We start from the raw sequence: 23,767 nt of genomic DNA on the forward strand, positions 1-23,767 counted from the left end.
AGAATAGGCTGTTCTTATCTCTTTCTTGAATGGAGATAACACTTGTAAAATGTAAACAGTAACAATGTTATCATTGTTAGCAAGAGAGTATATAATAGACCAAGCACAGAACAAGTGAAGATGGCAGATGAGGGAAATTTTTTATCTGGAAAATGAAACACTGTCATGTGTCATACTATATCCTTTCTTCTGCAGAGTACTGGGTTGTTGTTTTTTGTTTCTTGTGGTTTTTTTTTTAGGAATTTTCACATTAAAGTAGTCATCACCAAACAGGCACATTTAACATGGCACTGGCCAATCTAGTGATTTAACAGTTTTATGATCTACCTCTGGAAGATCCAAACTATGAATGGCTGCCACTCCCAGGGGTAGAACAAGCATAGATATCAGCCTCTCTACTTCCTGTAGACATTTAACCAGAGACCCATTAGCCTAAAGGAATTGTCTCTCATGCAAATGGCTGCATGGGATTAAGGAATGTACATAGAATCTGGAGGTGAACATTCTTTACTGGCTCAGTTCTAGCACTCTGAGTAGCTGGCTGGACACTTGATCTGGAAAGAAGCAGCTCACACCCAACAGTCACAAATAATATCATTATCATCTAGTCTGATTTTCAAAGTACATGAGTCTTCAAGGATCTCTAAACCATCAAGAGATTCCATTCCTTGTGTTTTATATATTTATTTTGTTTTTTCAATGTAGGATCTTGCTTTAGCCCAGGGTGTCTTGGAATTACTCTCAGGCTAAACTTTAACTCCTACGTCTGCCTCTTGAAGTGTTGGCATTAAAGATGTGTGCTACTGTACCTGGCTTTTTATTTTTTTAACAAAAACATCAATTTATATATTTGAAAGAAGTGGAGCAAGGGAGAGAATGATCTCTCCATGGTTTCAAACCACTGTATATATACTACAGATGTAGGCAACACCTTGTGCCTACAGCTTTATGTGGATTCTGGGAAATGGAACCTGGGCCATTAGGCTTTGCAGGACAGTACCTTAACCTTTGCACCATGTCTCCAGCCCAAATCCTTGTCTTCAAGAGGAACTTAAGATCTTCCCAAGCTGCATGAGGTTTTATTTCTCTTTGTTCTTATGTGTAATCCCCTCTGTCAGTCCCTCCAGGTAGGAAAGTTGCAAGATCAGATGAAGAGCATATTTAATGTGGTGTGTCTGGTTCTTTCAGGACTTGGAGAAGCAGGGTGGGTCAGGGTGGGTCTGATATCTTCAAAGACTCTGTGAGTGATCCTGACATCCTAACACACTGTGTCTTCAAAGCACCCACACACATAAGGGAACAGAGGATGTGGGGAATCTGAGTCCTTAAGAGTGACTACAATTTTGAGGGTACTAAAGTTCCCATGGAGAAGAGAGCCTGACTTGCCCAAGTGTGCACATCAAGGATCTATATCTGCTGTGTCTGCTTTCCTAATACAATTTTTATCTACCATTTTTTAAAATCTTGTTTTCATTTTCCTCATATTTTCTTTGTAATCTTGAACCATTCGCCCTGCATTGTGAGAGAAACAAGGAGGCCATTCCATCTTTCCACATTAAGATCACCAGCCAGAGAATATTCTTACTGTATTAGAGGAAAAAGTTCCCCAACTGTTGAAGCATGGAGATTACAGCCAAAAACATGGACATAAAATTAGGGTAAAGAAGGCATTGGTCACTGAAGATATTTCCCAAGGAGAGAACCCTTACTTGGGAAAATGAATCGGGACTGGGCTTGCCAAATGACTATAGAAGGACTATGGAAGCGCTGGCTGTAATTTGTATGAGAGAGAGAGAGATACAGAGACAGACATTTACTTTTAATTTGCTCTTTCTTTTAGCGGAATCAGCCTATGATGGAAATTATCTGTGGCTGTGATTATTTTGACTTGAGCATATTATCAAAGCTTCACTAACAAAGGATGCCTGCTCATCTCAGAATGGTCAGATAATAGTAGCAAGTGAATATAGTAAGTACACCTCAAAACTACAATGTCACCTTCTCCAGAATCTATCACACAAATTGAACATCCCTCTCAAAGTTTCTACAACTTACAAAAAATTTCACACAAGGGCTGGAGAGATGGCTTAGCGGTTAAGCGCTTGCCTGTGAAGCCTAAGGACCCCAGTTTGAGGCTCGGTTCCCCAGGTCCCACGTTAGCCACATGCACAAGGGGGCGCATGCATCTGCAGTTCATTTGCAGAGGCTGGAAGCCCTGGTGCACCCATTCTCTCTCTCCCCCTCTATCTGTTTTTCTCTCTGTGTCTGTCTCTCTCAAACAAACAAGTAAATAAATAAATAAATAAATAGATTTCACATAAACTTTCCCATTCGCCAAAAGAAAGGCCCACAGATATAAAAGAAGTTAACAGAATTCCAAACACATTGGACCAAAGGAGAAAGTCTCCGAGGTATATTGTCATTAAGACTCTAAACATTGACATCAAAGAGAAAGACCTAAAATCAGCTAGGGAAAATTAACACATCACATTTAAACGTAACCCCATCAGAATCACTTCAGACTTCTCAGTGGAAACCCTGAAAGCCAGAAGGGCCTGAAATGGAACACTGCAAACTCTAAGAACGTATGACTTCTAACCCAAACTACTGTACCCAGCAAAAGTATCCCTCATAATAGATAGCACAAGAAAAACCTTCTGTGACAAAATTCAGTTTTACAACTATATGAACACAAAACCAAACTTACAGAGAGTATTTCAGGAAGTTCTCTGCACAGAAAAAAAAAATTAATCAATTCAAGTGCCAACAAGAAGCAAATCACAATAAAGTAACTCAGAGGAGGCACAAAAAAGCATCAAAGCCCATGAAAACACAAAACCACATAAAACAATATAATATAGCAGGGATCACGTTAAACCACATAGTCATTACCCTAAATACCAATGGCCTTAATTCACCCATCAAGAGACACAAGCTAACAGGGTGGGTCAGAAATTAATGAATTGGAAACTATGAAAATTGATGACACAAAGAGTTGATTCTTTGAAAAAATAAACCAGATTGACAAACCCCTGGCCTATTTGATACAGCAAAAAAGAGAGCTGTATCTAATTTAAAAAAATTATAAAGGAAAAGGAGAGATCACAACCGACATAAGTGAAACTTGGAGAACCATCAGGTCTAAGTTCAAATCCTCTACTACCCCAAATTGCAAAATATAGAGGAAATGGATAAATTCCAACACATACCATCTACCAAAGCTAAACTCACAGCAGAGGAAACTCCTAAGCAAACCTACCACAACCATCAAAATTTTAAAGGTAATAAAAGACCTCCCAAAAAAGCAGAGTTCAGGAACAGATGGCTCCTCACCTGGATTATATCAAACCTTGATGGAAGAACTGAAACCAAAATTTGCAAATGTGCCAAACAACTGGCAAACAGGGAAAGCTAACCAACTCCTTCTATGACGCTACTATCACTCTAATACCAAAACTATGCAGAGATGCCACAAGGAAAGAAAACTACAGGCCTATTTCCCTGATGAACCTAGATACAAAGTTATTGAATGAAATCTTTGCAGAGCAAATTCAACAACAAATCAAATCCATTATTTACCATGATGAAGTGAGCTTCATCCCAGGAACACACAGTGGTTCAACATACAGTAATATGTCCATGTAACACAGCATATAAACAAGGCTAAACACACAAAAAAAACAAATGATAATTTAGATAGATGCAAAAAAGGCCTTTCTCAAAATACAACATGACTTCATGTTCAAAACGTTGGAGAAAATCGCTATGGTCTGCTTATATCTCCTAACGTCCAAATAATACTTAATGGAGAGAGACTGGAGGAATTTCCATTGAGATCAGGAACAAGAGACAGGATTTCACTCTTACCTCTGCTCTTCAATACAATACTGGAAGTCCTAGCTCAAGCAAGACAAGAGAAAAAATAAAGGGGATACAATTTTAGATGCACAAGGTCAAGAAGACAATCTGGTTGCTGGCAGCTGTATCCAGTTTCACGTTTTATCTCATTATCTTTGTGAAATCTCATGTTCCATTTGATTCTTAATTTTATTATTGGAGTCAGAGTCCCATCACTATTCTTGTACAAATTTCTTCAATTCTTGCAGAAACGTTCACAGTTACCCATGCTTTACTATTCAACTATTTCAAGACAATCCCTATGAGTGATTTCACAAAGACATAGACTGGTGATGTCAATTTATAAGTGAGACTTAGGAACATAAATCAAATATCAGTGACTATAAACAGGGCAGACATATATTTAGAAATAATAAAAAGGATTCTTACCATGTCTGATGGTGTGAGTTACAATACATTCACATAATGTATGTAAATACATAACAAATTATACCCAGATTTCAGGTCTAGGTAAATATTCTTGATTAGAATATAGGTATCCATATTTTCTTGTTTTCACATTTTTGTGAAATACTAAGAGATTCCCTTGAGATGTATATGAATAATTGGTTTTGTATTATTAATATCAAGTATATTCTACAGAATATAAAGGATACTTGCCTGAAAAGAGTAATGACCCCGTTTTGATTCTATAGATCTCACATAAAGCCAAATGCACAAATTGACACATGAATCTAGAGTTAGTTTGCACTGGCAGGAGGCCCTTTTGGGTCCATTCTCTCTTTTTTTTTTTTTTTTTTACCTCTCTCCAGCTGTCAAATAAATAATTTTTATGTCAAAAATGGGCAGGAAAGATGACTCAGTGGTTATGGTGCTTACCTGCAAAGCCTATCACCTACGGTTGATTCTCCAGAAACCACAGAAAACCAGATGCAGAAAATGGTGTAGGCACCTTCAGCTTATTTGCAGCTTCTAGAGGCCATGGTGCACACACTTCCTCTCTCTCTCATTCTCTCTCTGTAAGTAAATTTATGTATCTATTTTTTAATATTCTAAAGGGGAAATGCAAATGTAGAGTCATACACAATATAAATTTCAGCAATAGTTACATTATTGCAAATGGTAAAATTTTTGAAAGTGCCTTTTAAAATTATGAACAAGATATTAAAAATATGTATACAGTCTCAAAATTGGAAGGTCACTTTGGGAACACTGAGTTCTTGACATGAAATAGTCATTGAGCTATGGCCTACTGTGTCCCACAGGTCCTGATTGGAAGGGCTGCTGTCCTTGGGACATTTCATAAGTACCATGCTGTATCATGTGCACAAACTAGTTTGCATTTCGTTTAAGTTTCACTTACTATAATTTCATTAGTGAATGGAAGGAGTTCAACAGTAACTTAAAACAAAGATGTACTGAGAAACCATAAACAAAGAGTCAAGGTCACCTATGAGATTATTCCACACCAGCAAAGAAAGAAATGCCATGGCAGTACACTGATGATTTTGCAAAGGACAGAAAATGCTATGAAGACATCAAGGTTGGAATAAGAAAACATTTATGAACTTGACTATGTCTATTCAAGTATTTCTATGAATGGCCATAGAACACCCAAACACCTGAAGTGAGAAAACGAAGAAACAGATCAAATCAGTTTATGTTCACACAGTGGATTCAACTTTGTATGCTAAAGAGAACGGGTTTTCTTACACTTCTGCTATGGATAGAACTGGAAAATTCCTCTAGATGGTCTCTGAACCTGAACTATGCTATTAACATTAAAAATTTCAATTTTACTCATATTGCTGTGACCAGAGTTGATAGTGTGTCTCACTGTAAAGCAAACAGAAAATGAATTTGTCCTCTACCTGTTTTTTGTAATACTGGATTTAAAATAAACCATGAGAGGTATAGGGGCAAACTAGGATCTGGGTTGGTACTAGATGACAGGCAGAAGATCCCAACATTTTATTAGCACATGCAAAAGTGAGTACAATAGTGTGAGGATATTGGGGGGCATTCAAGAATTGGATGTATTTTGTCTTCTATATGGGACCTAAGTATCTAGGATTTAGAGGTATAGGCTATGTTCTTTTTTTTTTTCTTCTTCTTCTTCATTTGTTTGATACCAGGTCTTTGAAAAGTACCAGTACCTAGTAGGATCCCTCATATATCCCAAGCCCCTCACTATGGAGTAACACATAGTTTTCTATTTCATGTTACAGTCCAGGACCTTCACCCAGTTGTATATATTGAGAGGGCCCTGGGCACTGAGATCATATTATCTACATCATCCATGCACAGCCACTAGTGCCATGATAAGCTCATCTTCCCATATAACCTGTGCTTAAGTCTCAAGCAGCCCCAGTGTTAATCCCCATGGAACCACAGCATCCCACAGACCTCTGAGTACTTCCACCAAAGTTGTTCTTTCTAAAATTCCAGTAACATTCCCCCAACCACAGTTCACATTCACAATTTAATATTTATTCCAGGCCATGTAATCTTTCCCAAGCACCGGTGTGATGATAGCTACCCTCCCAGTTCTCTCTTCCACTGGCATCACTTCAGAAACCCAGTACCAGACTCAGAAATTAAAATATATGGCCACATTACCACTTTTAGCTCATGAACACTTCAGGACTCTAATTACATCCCAATGCCCAATGCAGCTGCATACAATTGCCAGTGTCACACGTTCACACATAAATCAATCACAACCCTATGAGTATTTCAGCAATTAATATTTTCCCTTATCAGTCACCTAGCAACTGCTATGACCAACAGAAGTCCAACACCATCCAGTACCCATCTGGAATATGATACAAATATGATGTAATCCAAGGCTAATCCTAATTGAGGTCATGTCCCAGCCTAGAACAACTCAGCCCAGTAACAGCATTCAGATAGCTATGAAATACCTGGCTCTGCCCTGTGATCCTTGGTATCATCCTTCAGTACAATAAGCTTCATTCAAACACACATTAGGACCACTGCTTTTCATCCCACCCTTAATATTCCACACATACACCTGCCACCACACTGGTATAATTTCGCAATAATGCAATGCCACTAACCTCCACAATCATCCCTTTGCTCTTTGAACCCCCCAACAACCAATTTCTCTAAGCCTCTGGTGCCCCTGTGACCCTAGAGTGAAGTACTTATCTTTCATCCATCTGTGCACTGTGTTAGCATACTCTAGTACTAACTGCAGTTCCCAGCATCCTTTTGATATCATTGCTATAGTCATTTTATAACCAGATCCTCAGCTCCCAGAATTGACCCCAGGTCTTGGTTTCCCTGTAACATAAAAGAGATGTATGTACCAGGGTTTGTCTGTGTTCCCTAGACCATGTCAAATTTAGTAATATCTGATATGCATATCAATGAGACTCATCTTGTCTAAGCAATGCCATGGATTAGGGAAGTCACTTTGACAAGACTCAGGTAGTAAAATGACACAGAAATTGCAGTGGACACCTACTCCATTGTCCATTGTGGAACTCAGAACACATGAGTGAGGAAGTATTATGGTCCTTGACAATTCAGGTGTGTTTTTTAATGCAGATAAAATTAAGCTTTCATGTCCTCACATCCCCTTCTTCACACTAAAATAATTTGGGAATTAAAGCAAGTTGAAGCAGCCCCCAACACCATCTTCCAAAAAAGGAAGTATTGACAGAACATGAAGCACACCATGACCAATTGGATTGTTCCACATCTTTCACAAATGGGCTTTAACTGCATCCTCCTACCCATATTTGCTACATAAAGAGAGCTGCACTGTGCTTCCTCAGAAGAGTGGAGACAGGCACCAAGAGAATGAACATTCTACTGCTGGCTGCAGCTCTCAGCTGCCTGGTTTGTGCTGAAAAGCAACCTTTGAAGATACCATGTCTAACATGAGCTACAGGAGTAGAGCTGATGATGGCTCTGGGTGGGCCACTCTTCTACATGGGCCTCAGTGTCATTAGATAAGGTCATTGTTTCACTTGACTCTCTTTTATTAAGCCATCCTGTCTCAGTACTTTTAGTATTTACTAGTTTATATTTTCCTTGCTGTGAGGATGGTGAGCAGTATATTTTTGTATGAAACATACTTGCACATTTTCTATTACTATTTAACATGAATAAGAGTGTTTTAAATGTTGTAATTTCATACTGAAAATATCACAATATCAGTGTAGACATAAGGTACTGTATTTACTTTTTGCTTTTGCTGTTCTTTGGTAGGGTCTCAGTGTAGCCCAGGCTGACCTGGAGTTCATATGTACTCTTAGGCTTACCTTGAACTCAGGGAGATCTTTTCTATCTCTGACTTCAGAATTCTGGCATCAAATGGGGTGTGCCACCCTGCCTACTAAGGCACAGTGTTTCTTACATATAGAGGAACATATCAAGTGAAATGGCTCTTCCATCTTTACAGAATTCTGAATGGATTTCCAAAAAAAATACATCATCTAACCACATCTGACGGAGTAATAGACATGCATGAAAGTTGGGTTTGGACCACATGTGTCCGTTGTGTTTTGTAGTTATTCTCCTGTGGAAACTAGATAGGCTATATCAGTCATAATGCTTAATTCATTTTAATAATTCATAAAGTCAGCTTCAATTTAAATTCCATATTTTTCTTCCACATCTGGGTCATTCTCTTGATAGTCCTTCTAGAAAAGTCAGGCACAATATATTAAAGAAATGTATCTGCCATCAAAATGAGATTTGCTTTCAGCCATGTTTTGATGATTTTACTATTTTTACGTTATTTTTATTTTTATTTTTTTTAGGTACAGAATCCCATGACATCTCTTTGTAGTTACAACTGTGTTTGGGGCTGTTCAAAGAATAAGACGAGAAAATAAAGTCTCTACACTGAATTAACTTTTCTCACTTCTATTATGTGTGTCATAAAACAAAGTTAAAGATGTTAATGAGTACATGTACTTGGGGTGTGAGAGATCATATTAGAACTTGTTTTTAAAAACATAACTATAAGGATGTTGCTAAGATTTCACATAGCTACTTGACAAAATTGAATCTATGTTCATGTTGATAGTACTATCTGGTGTTCATTGGATTGAACCATTTTCTAAATTTGCATAATGGCTGTAATCCATAAGAATTATCAATGATACCACTCAAACAGATCAGGTGCTTTACAGTTTTTCTGTGAGGAAAATATGATTCACTAGTGACAGTACAATTTGCAGACCAAACAGGAAACCTGGCTGTGCATACCAAGTGAATATTCTTTTTATTTATTTATTTATTTATTTATTTATTTATTTATTTATTTATTTGAGAGGGACAGACACGGATAGAAAGACAGATAGAGGGAGAGAGAGAGAGAGAATGGGCGCACCAGGGCTTCCAGCCTCTGCAAACGAACTCCAGACACGTGCGCCCCCTTGTGCATCTGGCTAATGGGGGCCCTGGGGAACTGAGCCTCGAACCGGGGTCCTTAGGCTTCACAGGCAAGCGCTTAACCGCTAAGCCATCTCTCCAGCCCCCAAGTGAACATTCTTGTTTCAGTTTTCAGGAGATTTTCAAACCCTCTACCTGGCCCCCAATCAACTGTCAGCAATAAATGAAAATGGGCTGTTCAGGCTTTACTTTTGAAATATTTCATTTTATGATGGTTATAATAAAATGTCTATGGCATTTTATATGAGGTAAGTCAAGTAAGTTCAACTACTAAAACTGACCTATTTGAATGCTAACCTAACTTGTTGTATCATACTTACATTGAAATATCTCATGTTGCATGAGAATTTGAGTTTCTGTTGGTAGTTCACAGAACCTGAAGTTTAGAAGTTGTGGTACAATTCCATACCAGCCAGAAGACATTGGGTAATACCTTGAAGATGCTCAAGGTGGAAAATCATGCTGAATTCCATTCATTTCAGTCACTACTTACTGATGGCAAGAAAAGTTCATTCTGTGTAAACCTACAATTTGGAGAAAGTCCACCAAACCCAAGGACTATAATTGGTTTTTATTCCTTTGCCTTCTGGATGTAGGGTCTCATGTGCCTCAAGCTGGCCTCATCTTTAGCTGATGATTACCTCGAAATCCTGAGCCTCCTTTATTCCCATCCCAAGTACAAGCACTATAGCAAGTAATGTGGCAGTATGCTCCCATAGCAAGAGGCACTTGCCTTATTAATACAAGTAATGTTTAGTGAAGATTCCATAAAGTTGTAAGAGTAGGAAGGCATGGTGAAACACAGTCATATTCCAGGATGTCAGTGATTGATACAGGAATATCTCCACCACTTTGGATATGAGAATTTTACATACTGAGTTCTAGAACAGCTAGTGTAAAATATATACCAGATCCAGCCTGGCAAATGACCATGCACTTCATTGGCATGAAGAACAGAGGAGAATCTGCTCCTCATCATGGTGGAGGACATCCTCATCTGCAAGTCACCACTCCTTGACCTGGGTAAATATATGGAGCATTCTTAGTATAAGAGAGGTAATATAATAAAATTTTGGGATGAATTACTGACACTTTACAAGCACACATGATTAAAATTATAATTCAGAATGGCCTCAGATTTTGTGGGTGGGCACCTCACACTGATATTTCTTCTTAGTGGAAAGAGAATAATGAATTCTTTGCACAAAAGTGGTAATAACAAAACATTGGCAGCCATATGCATATTTATAGCAAACAAGCAGAACATCCGGGCAGGATGGATTGCTTAGTGGTTAAGACATTCACTGCAAAGCCAAAGGAACCAGGTTTGATTCCCTAGGACCCACTTTAGCCAGATGAACAAGGGGGCACATGAATCTATGGTTTGTCTTCAATGTCGGTAGGCCCTCATCAGCCCATTTTCTCTCTCCTTCTCTGTCAAATAAATAAATAAAAATAGAATAATTTTAAAATTCAGAACATCACTTGAACCTAATAATGTGGCACAACCTTAATATGCTAACCGTTGCCAGAAATCACAACTAATATGTACTAGCATTTGGGACAAGTAGAGGTTCAGGGATAACCTAAGCTACATAATGACTTCAATGATAGCTTCAGCTACAACTGTGTTCTCACTGGACCCAGGTGACATCAACTCAAAACAATACCTTTCCCCAAACTACTCTCAAGAGACATATTTATGTTGAAAATATGTTCTGAGCTGTCTTGGAACATTTGACTCAGTCCTATCATTAATATAAGAATTGAGACATGCTGGCATACATCTGCCACCCCACTGCTGGGGAAGCAGAGAAGAGAATATGAGCAAGGTATTTTGCTTTACAAAGCCGCACTAATCAATGGAATTTCAGCTCAGTGATAGGTCTTGTGTGGCCATGTGTCACTGATTAAAACACACACATACAATGCACGACCCATTTTCATTAACAAGGAGGGTCTAGTGGGAGGGAGTAGATCACAGATGAGCCTAAATAATAGTACCAAACTGCCTGTATTCACTGAAATGAAAACTAATAAATTAAATTAAAAAAAAAACACACACACACACATGTTCAAGCTTTATATGCACACATGCATACACACAGGAATGCATACTGAATAAACTTATGTATTCAATAAGTGAATAAGCAACAGAAAGAGGAAAACCAGAACGCAGATATAAAAATGAGAAACTCAATTCAATTGCTGTATTTCAGATGTTTTCAAAGTGTATGCATTCAGATAAAATGTGTTTGACTTGCCCCCTGGTGTAAAGTGAAAGAGGTTGGTTGTTGAATGTTGAACTGTAAAGGAGAATGGGAAGGAGCTGCAAACACCAGGTGGCACAGGAAGTCACACCGAATTGTGGGACAATTGTCAGAGGAAGTTGATGTGAGAAAATAGTAAAGCTGTGAAAACAGTTTCCTTTTAGACTGTCAACTGTAATGTGATCCTTCTACTTCCTCAAGTAAAAGTGATGTGGAATAATAGTTGGTATGTGCTGGATGTCTTCTAACCTTATTTAGGGAAAATGGAGCATGTCGACTCTACAGACTTCAGGCCGCAATTACAAACCTCCGACTTTTGCCAATATATGTAAGTCTTTCTTTTCATAGTATTGCTTGAAAAAACCTTCACAGGGTATTTTCCTTCAAGATGGTATTATGTGCTATCCTTTCACTTTTTTCAGTATCTGACAGATGAGTGTGCTTGAGAGGTTAACGTTTGACCTTCTTTCAGGGAACGGACCACAAGGCATTAAACCAGTTGAAAAGAAAATTAACAACCCAAAGGGTTTTTGGCTCCTTGATAATTCATATGATGCCTATCCAAGAGTCTGGATCCAACAATTTTATAATAAAGATGTAAGTGGGTATAATTATCATGACTACCTGCTATTGACGCAAGCATCTTAGTGTAGCACCACATCTCACATCCTGCAACAATCCAAAAATAGTATACCAACTATGCACCACATGATTATAAGTATGGGTGCTTCAAACATGCACATTATAAGAATGAATTGAATGCAGGGCTTCACAAGAACAGCTATCTAAATTCTACAAAAGATTGATCCTTACTACAAATGCATATTGGGAAATTCTCTAAGCTCAGAATGTATTCATTTAACTGAATACTTAAGGAAGACATTATAGCATTGTTTTTGGCTTGGGCTTGTACAATTATTGATAGAAGGGAAATCATGGAAAATTGGTGGGAGAGAGTCATCTTATATTGGCAATTTATACAGCTTCATTTATATATACCATGCATTTTTTTCTAAATTTGTTTTGATGTTTCTTGATTAGTGGCAACTTAAAAAGTAATAGTGAGTGTACGTCTCAGCAATTGTGGAGGAAAAAAAAAACAGATGTGTGACTAAACTCTCAAGGTTAAACAAACAAAAGATCATTTTTGTCCCTTTTATAGAAGGTTTAGTCTGTGATAGGTAGAAATTTTGAATCCAGACCTTTGATGATTTACAACATACTGATGATGTCTGAATTGCCTTGGGAGGACTGTCCATTTCATAGAAAAAAAAAAAGAAGAAGAAGAAGAAGAAGAAAACCAACCCTGTTCATAGTATGATGTTCGCAGACATACCGGACACCCTTAGAAATGATCTCAGCTTTTAGAGTTTGTCAACTTTTGTGAATCACGTTCTCACAGGAAGTTAGCTTCACAGTAGTGATTGCAGTTTCTTCGAATTGATGCAACTGACTTAAATGGAAGTTCATCCAATGTATAGTATGAGTCCCACATCTAAAATACATTACAATATATAGCATAAAGATAGGCATTGATTATTTTTCCGTAAAAAGTAAGAGTGGTACATACACACTGTATAAACTTAAAGGCATAATTTAAAATTAAAATTAATACTTCATGCATTCATAACATCAGGGTTTTGACAAATGAACAAAATGTCTTAACACTATGATGCTTGGCATTTTTGTCTATGTAGAAATGGAAGCCCCATTTGCTGAGGCAGTAAGTCCTTAGTATGATTAACCTCCAAATATTGGAGAAATGTACATCTTAAATCTTATACATGTTACACATAATGATATAGATAATGTTATTGTGTTAATTATATTTTTATATAACTGCAGATTATATGATATACATATATGACATATGTATAACATGTTTTATCTGTATGAAATGAACATCTGTGTCTACATTATGATTTGTAACACTGATGCAAGTAGTACATACTATAACTACCTTGCAATTATTAGAAAAATGTGTGTACTATTTTCCAAAAGGTCAATACTATCTGCTATGATTGTAAACAACTGGTATAAAAAAGCAAAGTTATAAACACATTAACTATTATTTTATTTATTTTGTTTATTTAATTGGTTACCCAACATAGCTGTGTGCCACTATTGCACTTGTCTGAGCATCATGTCAAGTTGTTTATTTCTGAATTGCTTAGACTTTGAGTTACTTAGACAGATGTTGGGCACTTCACCCCTGGTGGCTCATGTAGCACCTTCCAGCACTAGATGGGCTAATTGTCTGGGGACTGGCTCTCCTGATTCCAACCATGGTCCATGTCAACAGCATTTGGTGTCTTCCACAGTCAGGGTCTTACAATTAACCACTGGTTGGTAATCAAGTCCTCTCACAGAAATCTGTCTTGTTTGTATTGTGAGACCTAGTAGGTCTCTCTGGTGATCAGCTCCTTGTGGATATAGAACCCACCATGGATCAGGGCCAGCACCAAAGGCAAGAAAAAACAAAAAGCCAGAAATGACCAGAAACACGAGAATTTTTTATTTTTATTTATTTGAGAGCAACAGACAGAGAAAGAGGCAGAGAGACAGAGAGAGAATGGATGTTCCAAGGCTTCCAGCCACTGCAAATGTACTCCAGAAGCATGCGCCACCTTGTGCATCTGGTTAACGTGGGTCCTGGGGAAGCAAGCCTCGAACTAGGGTTCTTAGGCTTCACAGGCAAGTGCTTAACCATTAAGCCATCTCTCCAGCTCAAAACATGAGAAATTTGATGTTAGGTTTCATCTCACTCTCTCCCTGTCCTTCTATTCAGGTGCATCCTCTAAGGTCCTATTGAGGGTTCCACCTTTGAGTTGGACTTTCAGGATATAGGATATTTTGGTACCAGTTCATTTTGGGTCCAGTTTTGTGCCCACCCCACCTTTTCCCTTTACCCAAGCCCAATACTCCCTATTGTCCAAGCCTCAAGATGCTATTCAGTTATGTCAGCAACTCGGGCTGATCCAAATTAGGAAATGCAGATGAGTGAGAGTATGTGGTGGTTGTCTTTCTGTGATTGTGTGAATTCACTGAGTATGATCTGTTCTATGTTAGACCATTTTTCTACAAATTTCAGTTTGTTATTTTTTTCTTAATGCTGAGTAGAATTCCATTGTGTAGATATATCACATCTTGCTTATCTATTCGTCCAATGATGGGCATCTGAGTTGAGTCCAGGTTTTATCTATTAGTAATTAGTAGCTGTAAGTGTGGTTGAGCAATTATTTCTCAACTGAGATGAGGAACTTTTGTGGTAAATGCCCAGTAAGGGAATAACAGCTTCTGCTTGTAACTCTATAGCCATCTTTTTCAGCAACCTCCAAATTGATTTCCACAACTGTTAACCAGCTGTCATTCCCACCCACAGTGAATTAGTGTTACTGTTTTTCTACAGCCTTGTCAACATTTGTTTTCATTTGATTTTTTTAATGCTTTCTATCATTACTGGTGTAAGGTGAGATTTATGGTTAGGGATGTTGAAATTTTTACTAAGTGTGTGTTAGCCCTTTGTAATTCTTCCTCTGAGAATTCCCTATTTAGTTCTCTGCTCCACTTTTTCAGTGGGTAGTGTGATTGCTTTATTGTTTAGATTTTGAGTTCTTTAATATTCTAGATATTGGGCTTCTGTCAGTGGTATATCTGGCAAAGACTGTCTCCAATTTAGTGGGTAATCTATTCACTTTGGTTATAGTATGTTCGTCTGTGCAGAAGCTTTGCAGCCTCATGAGATCCCACTGACTAACTGCATGTTTAATTTCTTCGGCTACTGGGATTTTGTTCAGTAAGTATTTCCCAGCCCTATATTGTGCAGAGTGCTTCCTATTATTTCTTTGAGAAATTAAAAAATTTCGTGACTTATATTGAGGTCTTTAATCCATTTGGACTTGATTTTTATGCATGGCGAAATTAGTGGGCCTAATTTCATTTTTCTACATATGGTTATCCGATTTGTCCAACACCATTTCTTGAAGATGCTGTTTTTTCTTCAGTCTACATTATGTGTACCTTTGTCAAAGATCAGGCAGCTGTACTTGCATGCAACTAAAGTTTGAGTCTCCAAATTTGTTCCCTTGGCCTATGTTTCTGCTTAATCCAGTACCATGATGTTTTTGTCACTATGGCTTTGTAATATAGCTTTATATCATGTATGGTGGTACCACCAGAGGTGCTTCTTTTGCTGAAGATATGTTTGGATATCTGAGACCTTTTGTCATTCCATATGAATTTTGATATCATTTCTCAGTCTCTCTAGTATTTTATTGGTATTGCATTAACACTCTATATTGGATTTTGTAGAATTGCCATTTTCAGAATATTAATTCTACCTACCCATGTTATCAAGCCCTGCTCTATTTCTTCCTTGAGTGTGTTTATGTTTTCATTATATGTGTCTTTCACATCCTTTGTTAGTGTTATTCCAAGTTTTTTTTGGTATTGAAAATGGGACTGCATCACTGATTTATTTCTTCAAATATTAGTCCTTTTCATACAGAAATACTATTGATTTTTCAACATTACTTTTGTTTTGTGCCACTTACCTGTAGGAACTTATCAACTTTAGATGTTAGGGGATGGAGACTTTTGGTCACTTAAATAAAGGATCATGTCATCTACAAATAGGGTTAACTTGACTTCTTCCTTTCCAATTTGAATCCCTTTTATTTCCTTGTCCTGTCTTATTGCTAGGGCAAATAATTCCAGTACCACGTTGAAGGGCTTGAGTGAGAGTGGGCACCCCTATGTTCTTCCTGATCTCACTGGGAACTCCTTGAGTTTTTCCCCATTAAGTATTATTTGAGCTTTAGTAGCTTTTTATATAGCCTTTATTGTATTGAGATATTCATGCCTATTCTTTCCAGTGTTGTGATCAAGATGTGGTGTTGTATTTTCACAAATGCCTTCTCTGCATCAATCAAGATGATCGTGTGATTTTTATGGTTCCGTTTATTTATGTGGCATATTCTTATGTTGACGGATCTCTGTATATTCAACTATCCTACATCCCTGGCATGGAGCCTACTTGATCAAAGTTGATAATGCTTTTGATGCATTATTAAGTGATTCAAATCTAGCAGTTTTACAATTTCTATTTTGATTTCTTCCATGATCCATTCATTGTTTAAAAGTGTATTGTTTTGTCTCCAGGAGTTGATGGAATTCTTCATGTGTCTCTTGCTGCTGATTCCTAGCTTCAATGCATTGTGATGTGTCATGATGCAGGAAGTTACTTCAATTTTCCTGACTTTATGAAAGAATGCTTTATGGCCTAAAATATAGTCAATTTTTAGAAGGTTCCATGGGCTGCTGAGAAGAATGTATATTCTGTAGGGTTGGGGTGGAAAGTTCTGTCCATGTCTGTTAGGTCTAGTTGATCTATGATGGTGTTGAGCTATGTTTATTTCACTGCTGATATTCTGCTTGGATGATCTATTGGTGATGGCGGAGTATTGAAGTCTCTGATTATGATGGTGTTAGTGTTTATTTCTCTTGTCAAGTAGATTTTGTTTTATAAATGGTGGTTCACCTGGTTTGGCATATATTGATAGATGGATGGATGGATGGAAGGATGGATAGATAGATAGATAGATAGATAGATAGATAGGTAGGTAGGTAGATAGATATTGATGTTCTCATGTTGGACCATTCTCTTGACGATTAACAACTGGCCTTCTTTGTCCTTTAGGGGTACTCTTGTTTTGAAGTTTGTTTTTCAGATATTAATATAGCAACACCTGCTTCTTTTTTATTTATTCATGTAGTTGAAATATTCAAACTTTCACCCTGAGGTTGTGTCTATCTTTAGTGGTGAGGTGGGTTTCTTTTTTTTTTTTTTTTTTGGTTTTTCAAGGTAGGGTCTCACTGTAGCCCAGGCTGACCTGGAATTCACTACGGAGTCTCAGGGTGGCCTCGAACTCACGGCGATCCTCCTACCTCTGCCTCCCGAGTGCTGGGAGTAAAGGCGTGTGCCACCATGCCCGGCTGAGGTGGGTTTCTTAAAGACAGAACATGGAAAGGTTCAGTTTTTTTTTGTATCCATCCTGATAAGCTGTGTCTTATGATGGGTGAGTTAAGACCACTAATATTTAAGGTTATTGCTTTGAGATTTGAATTAATCCCTGCCATGATGAGGTGTTTCATGGAGCTGAGTGCTTACTTATGTTATGTTTTGTTTTGAGGATGGTTTATTTTGGTTATTGTGATCTTCCTATTGCTGGCTCTGATTGTCATGTGTGGAATATTCCCTCATGTATTCTCTGTAGGTTTGGCTTTGTGTTCATATAATCATAGAGTTGACTTTTTTTGGAAGGTTTTTTCTTTCACCATCTATTATGAGGGATACTTTTGCTGGGTAGGGTACTTTGGTTTTGAAGCCATAGTTTTTCAGACTTTTAAGTGTTCCATTCCAGGCGCTTCTACCTTTCAGGGTTTCCATTCATAAATCTGATGTTATTCTACCGAGGTTGCATTTGTATGTCATAAATTGCTTTTCTCCCATTGCTTTTAACACTCACTTTGTTTTCATTGTTAAAAGTTTTAATGATCATGCAACTTAGAGACTTTGTCCTTTGGTCCTTCCCTCTTGGTGTTCTGTGGGCTTATTGTGCCTGGATGGGTCCCTGTTTTGTAAGATTCAGAAACTTTTCTTCAGAAATTTTGTTGGGTATATTTTCTATGCCTCTAGTCTGGATTTTCTCACCTTCTGGTATGCCTATTTTATGGATGTTTGGTTGTTTTAGGGTGTCTCACAGTTCCCTCATTTTCTTCTGTTCAGTAGGTGTTTGAAGTTAGCAAAGATTTTCTGGCCTCCCTATCAGTTTCTTCTATCGTATTTTCCAAGTCAAAAGTTCTGTCTTACACATGGGTAACTGTGTTGGTGAGTGGTTCTAGAGAGGTGTTAATAAAAGCTATTTGAATTTTTGTTTTGTGTTGTGTTATTTTTATAATGTTCATCTCATTTTTCATTTTTTCCTTTTTGTAAGGCATGGTATTGCTATATCTCAGGCTGACTTGGAATTTCATGATGTAATCTCAGGGTGGCCTTGAACTCTTGGGGATCCTCCTACATCCGCCTCCAGAATTATCGAAGGCATGCAGCACCATGCCCTGCTTTCTTCTATTTTTTGAGAAATGATTTCAATTCATAATCTATTTTCTTGATGCTTCCAGTAATTCATTCTTGGATTTCATTTAGACCTCATTAAGCTTAATAAACTGGTTGTTGAGATCTTCCAATTCTTGACTTACCTTCTAATTATTCATATTTTTTGTGGTTTCTAATGTTTTCTTCAATCAAGTGAAGCATACTGCCAAAGACTAAACACTAGGTGACCATTCTGTTCACTTTCGTTGATACAATTGTTGGTTCTTTGGTAGTTTGCATCAAGTTCAGTGATTTTTTTTTCTCAGGGTCTCATTGGTTGTTGTGTTCTATTTTGAGAATAAATTTCTGATGACTTCTCTATGATTTCATTGCATGCTTCTGTAGTAGGACTAGGGATTCTTAGTGATCTCTCACTTTTTTGATTTTCCTTGACTTTTTGCATTGCAAGTTTTTGTCTTTTGTCCCATTTACCCTCTGACTCAGGTGAACAGGGATGTGGGTACCAAGGGGTGAGTCAAGACACCAGAGCAAAAAGCATGACTCCACATCTCACACAGGCACCAGAGGAATAGGAGGAACAAGGGAAAATGAAACTGGCCTATCTGTGCTGTGCACGCCAGGACACAGACAAGTGCAGGCAGCACAGACCGGGGAGGTGGGAGGGGGCCAGATACCAGGATCTGGCCTAATCAATCAGTCCAGACCGCCTCACCCACCAACACATTTTCCATTCAAGGAATGCATTGTTTTCCAAAACCTCAATACTAGCTGCCTTGTCTATCAGCAACTGGTATAAAAAGCAATGTTTTCTCCACTTCATTGTATTTCTCAGACACCTGTCCTCCATGAAGACCACCATTTAGTGAGTACATAAAATTAATTTAAAAGCTCAATACATAAAAATTGGAGTTGGTAATATTAACTCAATAATTCAAAAGAAATTATTAGTACTTGCAAATGGAAAACGCTACCAGAGAATACAGTGTAGATCATGTAAACAATAATAAAATTGACCCAAGATAGATGTCAGGTGTGTGTTAGTTTAAAAACAAGTTAAGGGACTTGGTAAGTGAATGTACTTTACAATATTGTCATAAGTTTTGGTAAGTGAATGCTTTTTGTAACACTGTTGTTACATTTCTATGATTTATTTATTTTTTATTTTTTTGCCAATGGCCTTCTTTCCATTGAAAAATAACTATTTGTAAATGAAATTCAACATCTCTATGGGTGGCTCCCAGGTACTTGTAACCTTCTTGGTGCTTTCTTCCTTAACCCTTAAAGTATACACAAAACTTTGCAATTCTATCCTCAGTACCATAATAATCACAACTTGGCAAATCTTTGAAGATATGCAAATGTAACTTGTACATGGCTAGCCTCAGATGGCCTCCTGTTGTATTAGGTTTTGTCATCATAATTTTATGCATCTTTGCTGTAAAACTCTTATATTATCTCATTTCTTCTCTTGAAAATGATCATGTACTGAATCTTGCCACCTATATTCCACTATTATTTAACATTTCTAGGTGACCTCAAGATGAGGACAACACTTTCACAATGGATCAAGAATCATAAAGACTCCATTCTGAATTGTAATTTCCCTTTTCAATTGAACTCATGGTCTTTCCGCCTGGAATCTCTTCCCCTTTTCATGCCCTTTTTCATTACATGTTACATATTTTCAAAAGCTGATTCAGAAAACTGAATGCCACACTAAATCAACAAAACAAAAAAATAAAATTTTGTTTTATGAAATGCATAAAAAGGGAGGCCATGGATGACCTAATTAGCAGATGTTTAAAAAATCAAGAGGAGTGTGGAAATTGAGGAAAACGATACAACTGACTTCACAAAAACTTTTTAATTATTGATATATTCATATATAGGTAAATTATAGTCTATGACATAAGCATTCAGTAAATATTACTGATATATGTAAATCTCTGGGCACTGATACAAGATCAAGTATAAGCAGGAGAAGCAATGAGACATATCGAGAAAGAAATGTAACAGTGTGACGAACAAGCAGAGTAGTAGCCCGCCTGGAGTAATTGCTTTAGTAGACTGAACACATGTGTACAAACAGCCCTCCTTGTAAAACAGCCACTGTAGTCTTTGTTCAGAAAGTATAAGGATGACCATCTTTGACAAATAGACTTGGGTGACTATGAACAATAATAGTATGAATTGCACTTTGTGAGGAATAGGCTTCAGAGGCTATGATAAGAAAGGTTGGGAATGAGCTTTATTAAGAAACAGCTTAGCAGTTTCAGACCAGAAAGTGTAAAATTAGGTATTTAAGAAATTAATATAATAGACTCTGTGTCAACTGTAGGAATTGCCCTCATTGAGAAATGAACTTGGCTGCTGCTGACCACCAACAATAGGAATGGCACTTATTAGAGAATAGCATTTGTAGCCTCTAGCTGGACAGGGTCAAAATTACTCTCATTGAATAAATGTCGTTCATAGAACCAGAAACTGAATTTTGACACTAATTAAAAAATAGTGTTTATAATCTCTACAAATGTTGTAAGTGCCCTCAAAATTTAGCCTCAGGAGACAGTGACCTGCAAGTGGGTCAATTGTCTTCAACAATTTACCCTGTTTGTGTAATGGATTTAATAGACTGGGAAAATTTGGAAAATTAGGAAAGGGTCACATTTTAAAATGTACATGACAAGACTATGACCCACAAACATTGAAATTTCTCATACTGAGATGTTACCTTTGTATATGTTGACTGGGAGGTATAGGAATTAGTCTCATTGAAAAATAGCCTCGAGAAACCCTTTTCACCAAGATGGCGCCAAAAGCAAAGAAGGAAGCTCCTGCCCCTCCCAAAGCTGAAGCCAAAGCAAAGGCCCTGAAGGCCAAGAAGGCCGCACTGAAAGGCGTCCACAGCCACAAAAAGAAAAAGAACTGCACGTCACCCACCTTTCAGCGACCCAAGACACTGCGCCTCCGGAGGCAGCCTAAATACCCTCGGAAGAGTGCCCCCAGGAGAAACAAGCTTGACCACTATGCCATCATCAAGTTCCCCCTGAACAGCGAGTCGGCCATGAAGAAGATAGAAGACAACACCACCCTGGTGTTCATTGTAGACGTTAAGGCTAACAAGCACCAGATCAAACAGGCTGTGAAGAAACTCTATGACATTGATGTGGCCAAAGTCAACACCCTGATCGGGCCTGATGGAGAGAAGAAGGCCTATGTTCGGCTGGCTCCCGATTATGATGCTTTGGATGTTGCCAATAAAATTAGGATCATCTAAACTGGATCCAGCTGGTTAATTCTAAATACACCTTTTTTTTCACTATACAAAAAAAGAAATATAGCCTCTATTTTTCTGAGCAGCAAGTGCAAACATGGCACTCAATAAGATAGTTCCTCAGTAGTCTGTGAGAAGCAAGTGCAGGAATGGTCCCTACTGAGAAATTACCATAGCAGTTATTGATCAGCTAGTTTATTAATCACTTTCATAGAGAAATAGCCCTCATAAACAAGTTTGTACAATAATTGCCCTCATTTAAATACAAGCTTGATAAAATTGGACCAGCAAAGGTAGGAATGTTAGTCATTGAACAGATACTTCAGTATACTCGAATAGCAAGTATAGTAATAGCCCTCATTGAGAAACTGTTTTCATAACCTGAAAAGACTGTGTGGGACTCACTATCATTGAAAAATACTCAATAATGGGGCTGGAAAGATTGCTTAGTGGTTAAGGCACCTGCCTGAAAAGCCAAAGGACTGAGGTTCAATTCCACAGGACCCATGTAAGCTGCATGCAAAAGGTGGCACATGTGTCTGGAATTCATTTGCAGTGGCTGGATGCCCTGGCATGCCCATATTCATTCTCTCTCTCTCTCTCTGTCCTTCATAAATAAATAAATAAATAAATAAATAAATAAATAAATAAAATAAGAAAAAAATTCTCAACTATGAAAAAGGATATGAAATGACTTCCATTTAAATATAGACTTAGATGCTTAAAAGCAATTGTAGGGATAGACCACTTTAAAAGGGTCTTAAGTAACGCAGAAGAAAATGTAGAAATTTTCTTGGTGGTTAACTGGACTTAGTACACTCAGTCGAGCAGCTGTAAATGGCTTCATGGAGACATATAATTATTAGTCACTTAACCAGAAATGTTGGAACTGTCCTTATTGATAAGTAGTTTAGAGAGTGAATATATGGCTCGCCAGTTAAGATGCTTTGTTGCAAAGCCTAACATGTCAGGTTCAATTAAACAGCGTGCATTTAAGGCCACATTCACAAATAGTGCATATGTCTGGAGTACATTTATAGTAGCTGAAGGCATAGCATGACCATTCTGTCCATCTTTCCTTGTCCTATTTGCTAATGTGTAAGTAAATGAATATTAAAACACAGCTTACATAGACTTGGACCAGACAGTTTGAAACTGCCCTCACTGAGGAATTCACTTCAGAGTCACAGAACATAAAGGTAATGCATGGCTCTCTCTCTGACATATATACGAAGCAAATTCTGACAAACAAGTCTGGGAATCATCCTCATTAAAACATAGCTTAAGTAGACTCTCACCAACAGGGGAATAAATTACAATCATTGATGAAAGACACTCTATCCTTGGACCAGCAAGTGCAGAGTTATCCCTCATGAATGACATTTTTAAACTCTGAACAGCAAGTGTAAGAAATGATCTTCCTGAGAAACTACCTTAGTATACTCTAACCAGTGAGATTAAGGATTGATCTCATTGAGGAATAGCCTTTGTTACTTCTGACCAGAAGTGTGAGGTCTTCGCTTACTCGACTCTGATAAGCAATTTTATGAGTTGCTCTCATTGAGAAATAGCAGAGTAGAAATTGACCACAAGTGGAATAATCACTCTAATTAGAAAATAGCATCAAAATCCGATCAGCAAGTGGAGGAATAGCCCCTATTGAGCAATAAACTTAGTAGTATCTGTCCATAATAGGTAGTAATTGTCCTCAAAGAGAAAATACTTTATAATAAACCGAGCAGCAAGTGTTGGAATCTGTCATAGGCAAAGACTGGCAAGTGGTAGATTGTCCATCATTGAACAATTATCTTAGTAAAC

General features: G+C 37.7%; 1 protein-coding gene and 1 pseudogene across 1 annotated transcript; both read left to right on the plus strand.

The window, feature by feature from the left end:
- The window catches only part of LOC123457049, a 66,818-nt pseudogene extending 50,221 nt beyond the window's left edge, over nucleotides 1–16,597 (plus strand).
- A 4,884-nt stretch (nucleotides 16,598–21,481) lies between these two features.
- Nucleotides 21,482–21,999, plus strand: LOC123457088 (60S ribosomal protein L23a-like). The gene has a single exon (XM_045141173.1). It carries the CDS (start codon nucleotides 21,482–21,484, stop codon nucleotides 21,950–21,952), a length of 471 nt encoding a protein of 156 aa, XP_044997108.1. The 3' UTR covers nucleotides 21,953–21,999.
- The last annotated feature ends 1,768 nt before the right edge of the window (nucleotides 22,000–23,767 follow it).

Source organism: Jaculus jaculus, chromosome Y (genome assembly GCF_020740685.1).
Source record: "Jaculus jaculus isolate mJacJac1 chromosome Y, mJacJac1.mat.Y.cur, whole genome shotgun sequence".
NCBI classification, from domain to species: Eukaryota; Metazoa; Chordata; class Mammalia; order Rodentia; family Dipodidae; genus Jaculus; species Jaculus jaculus.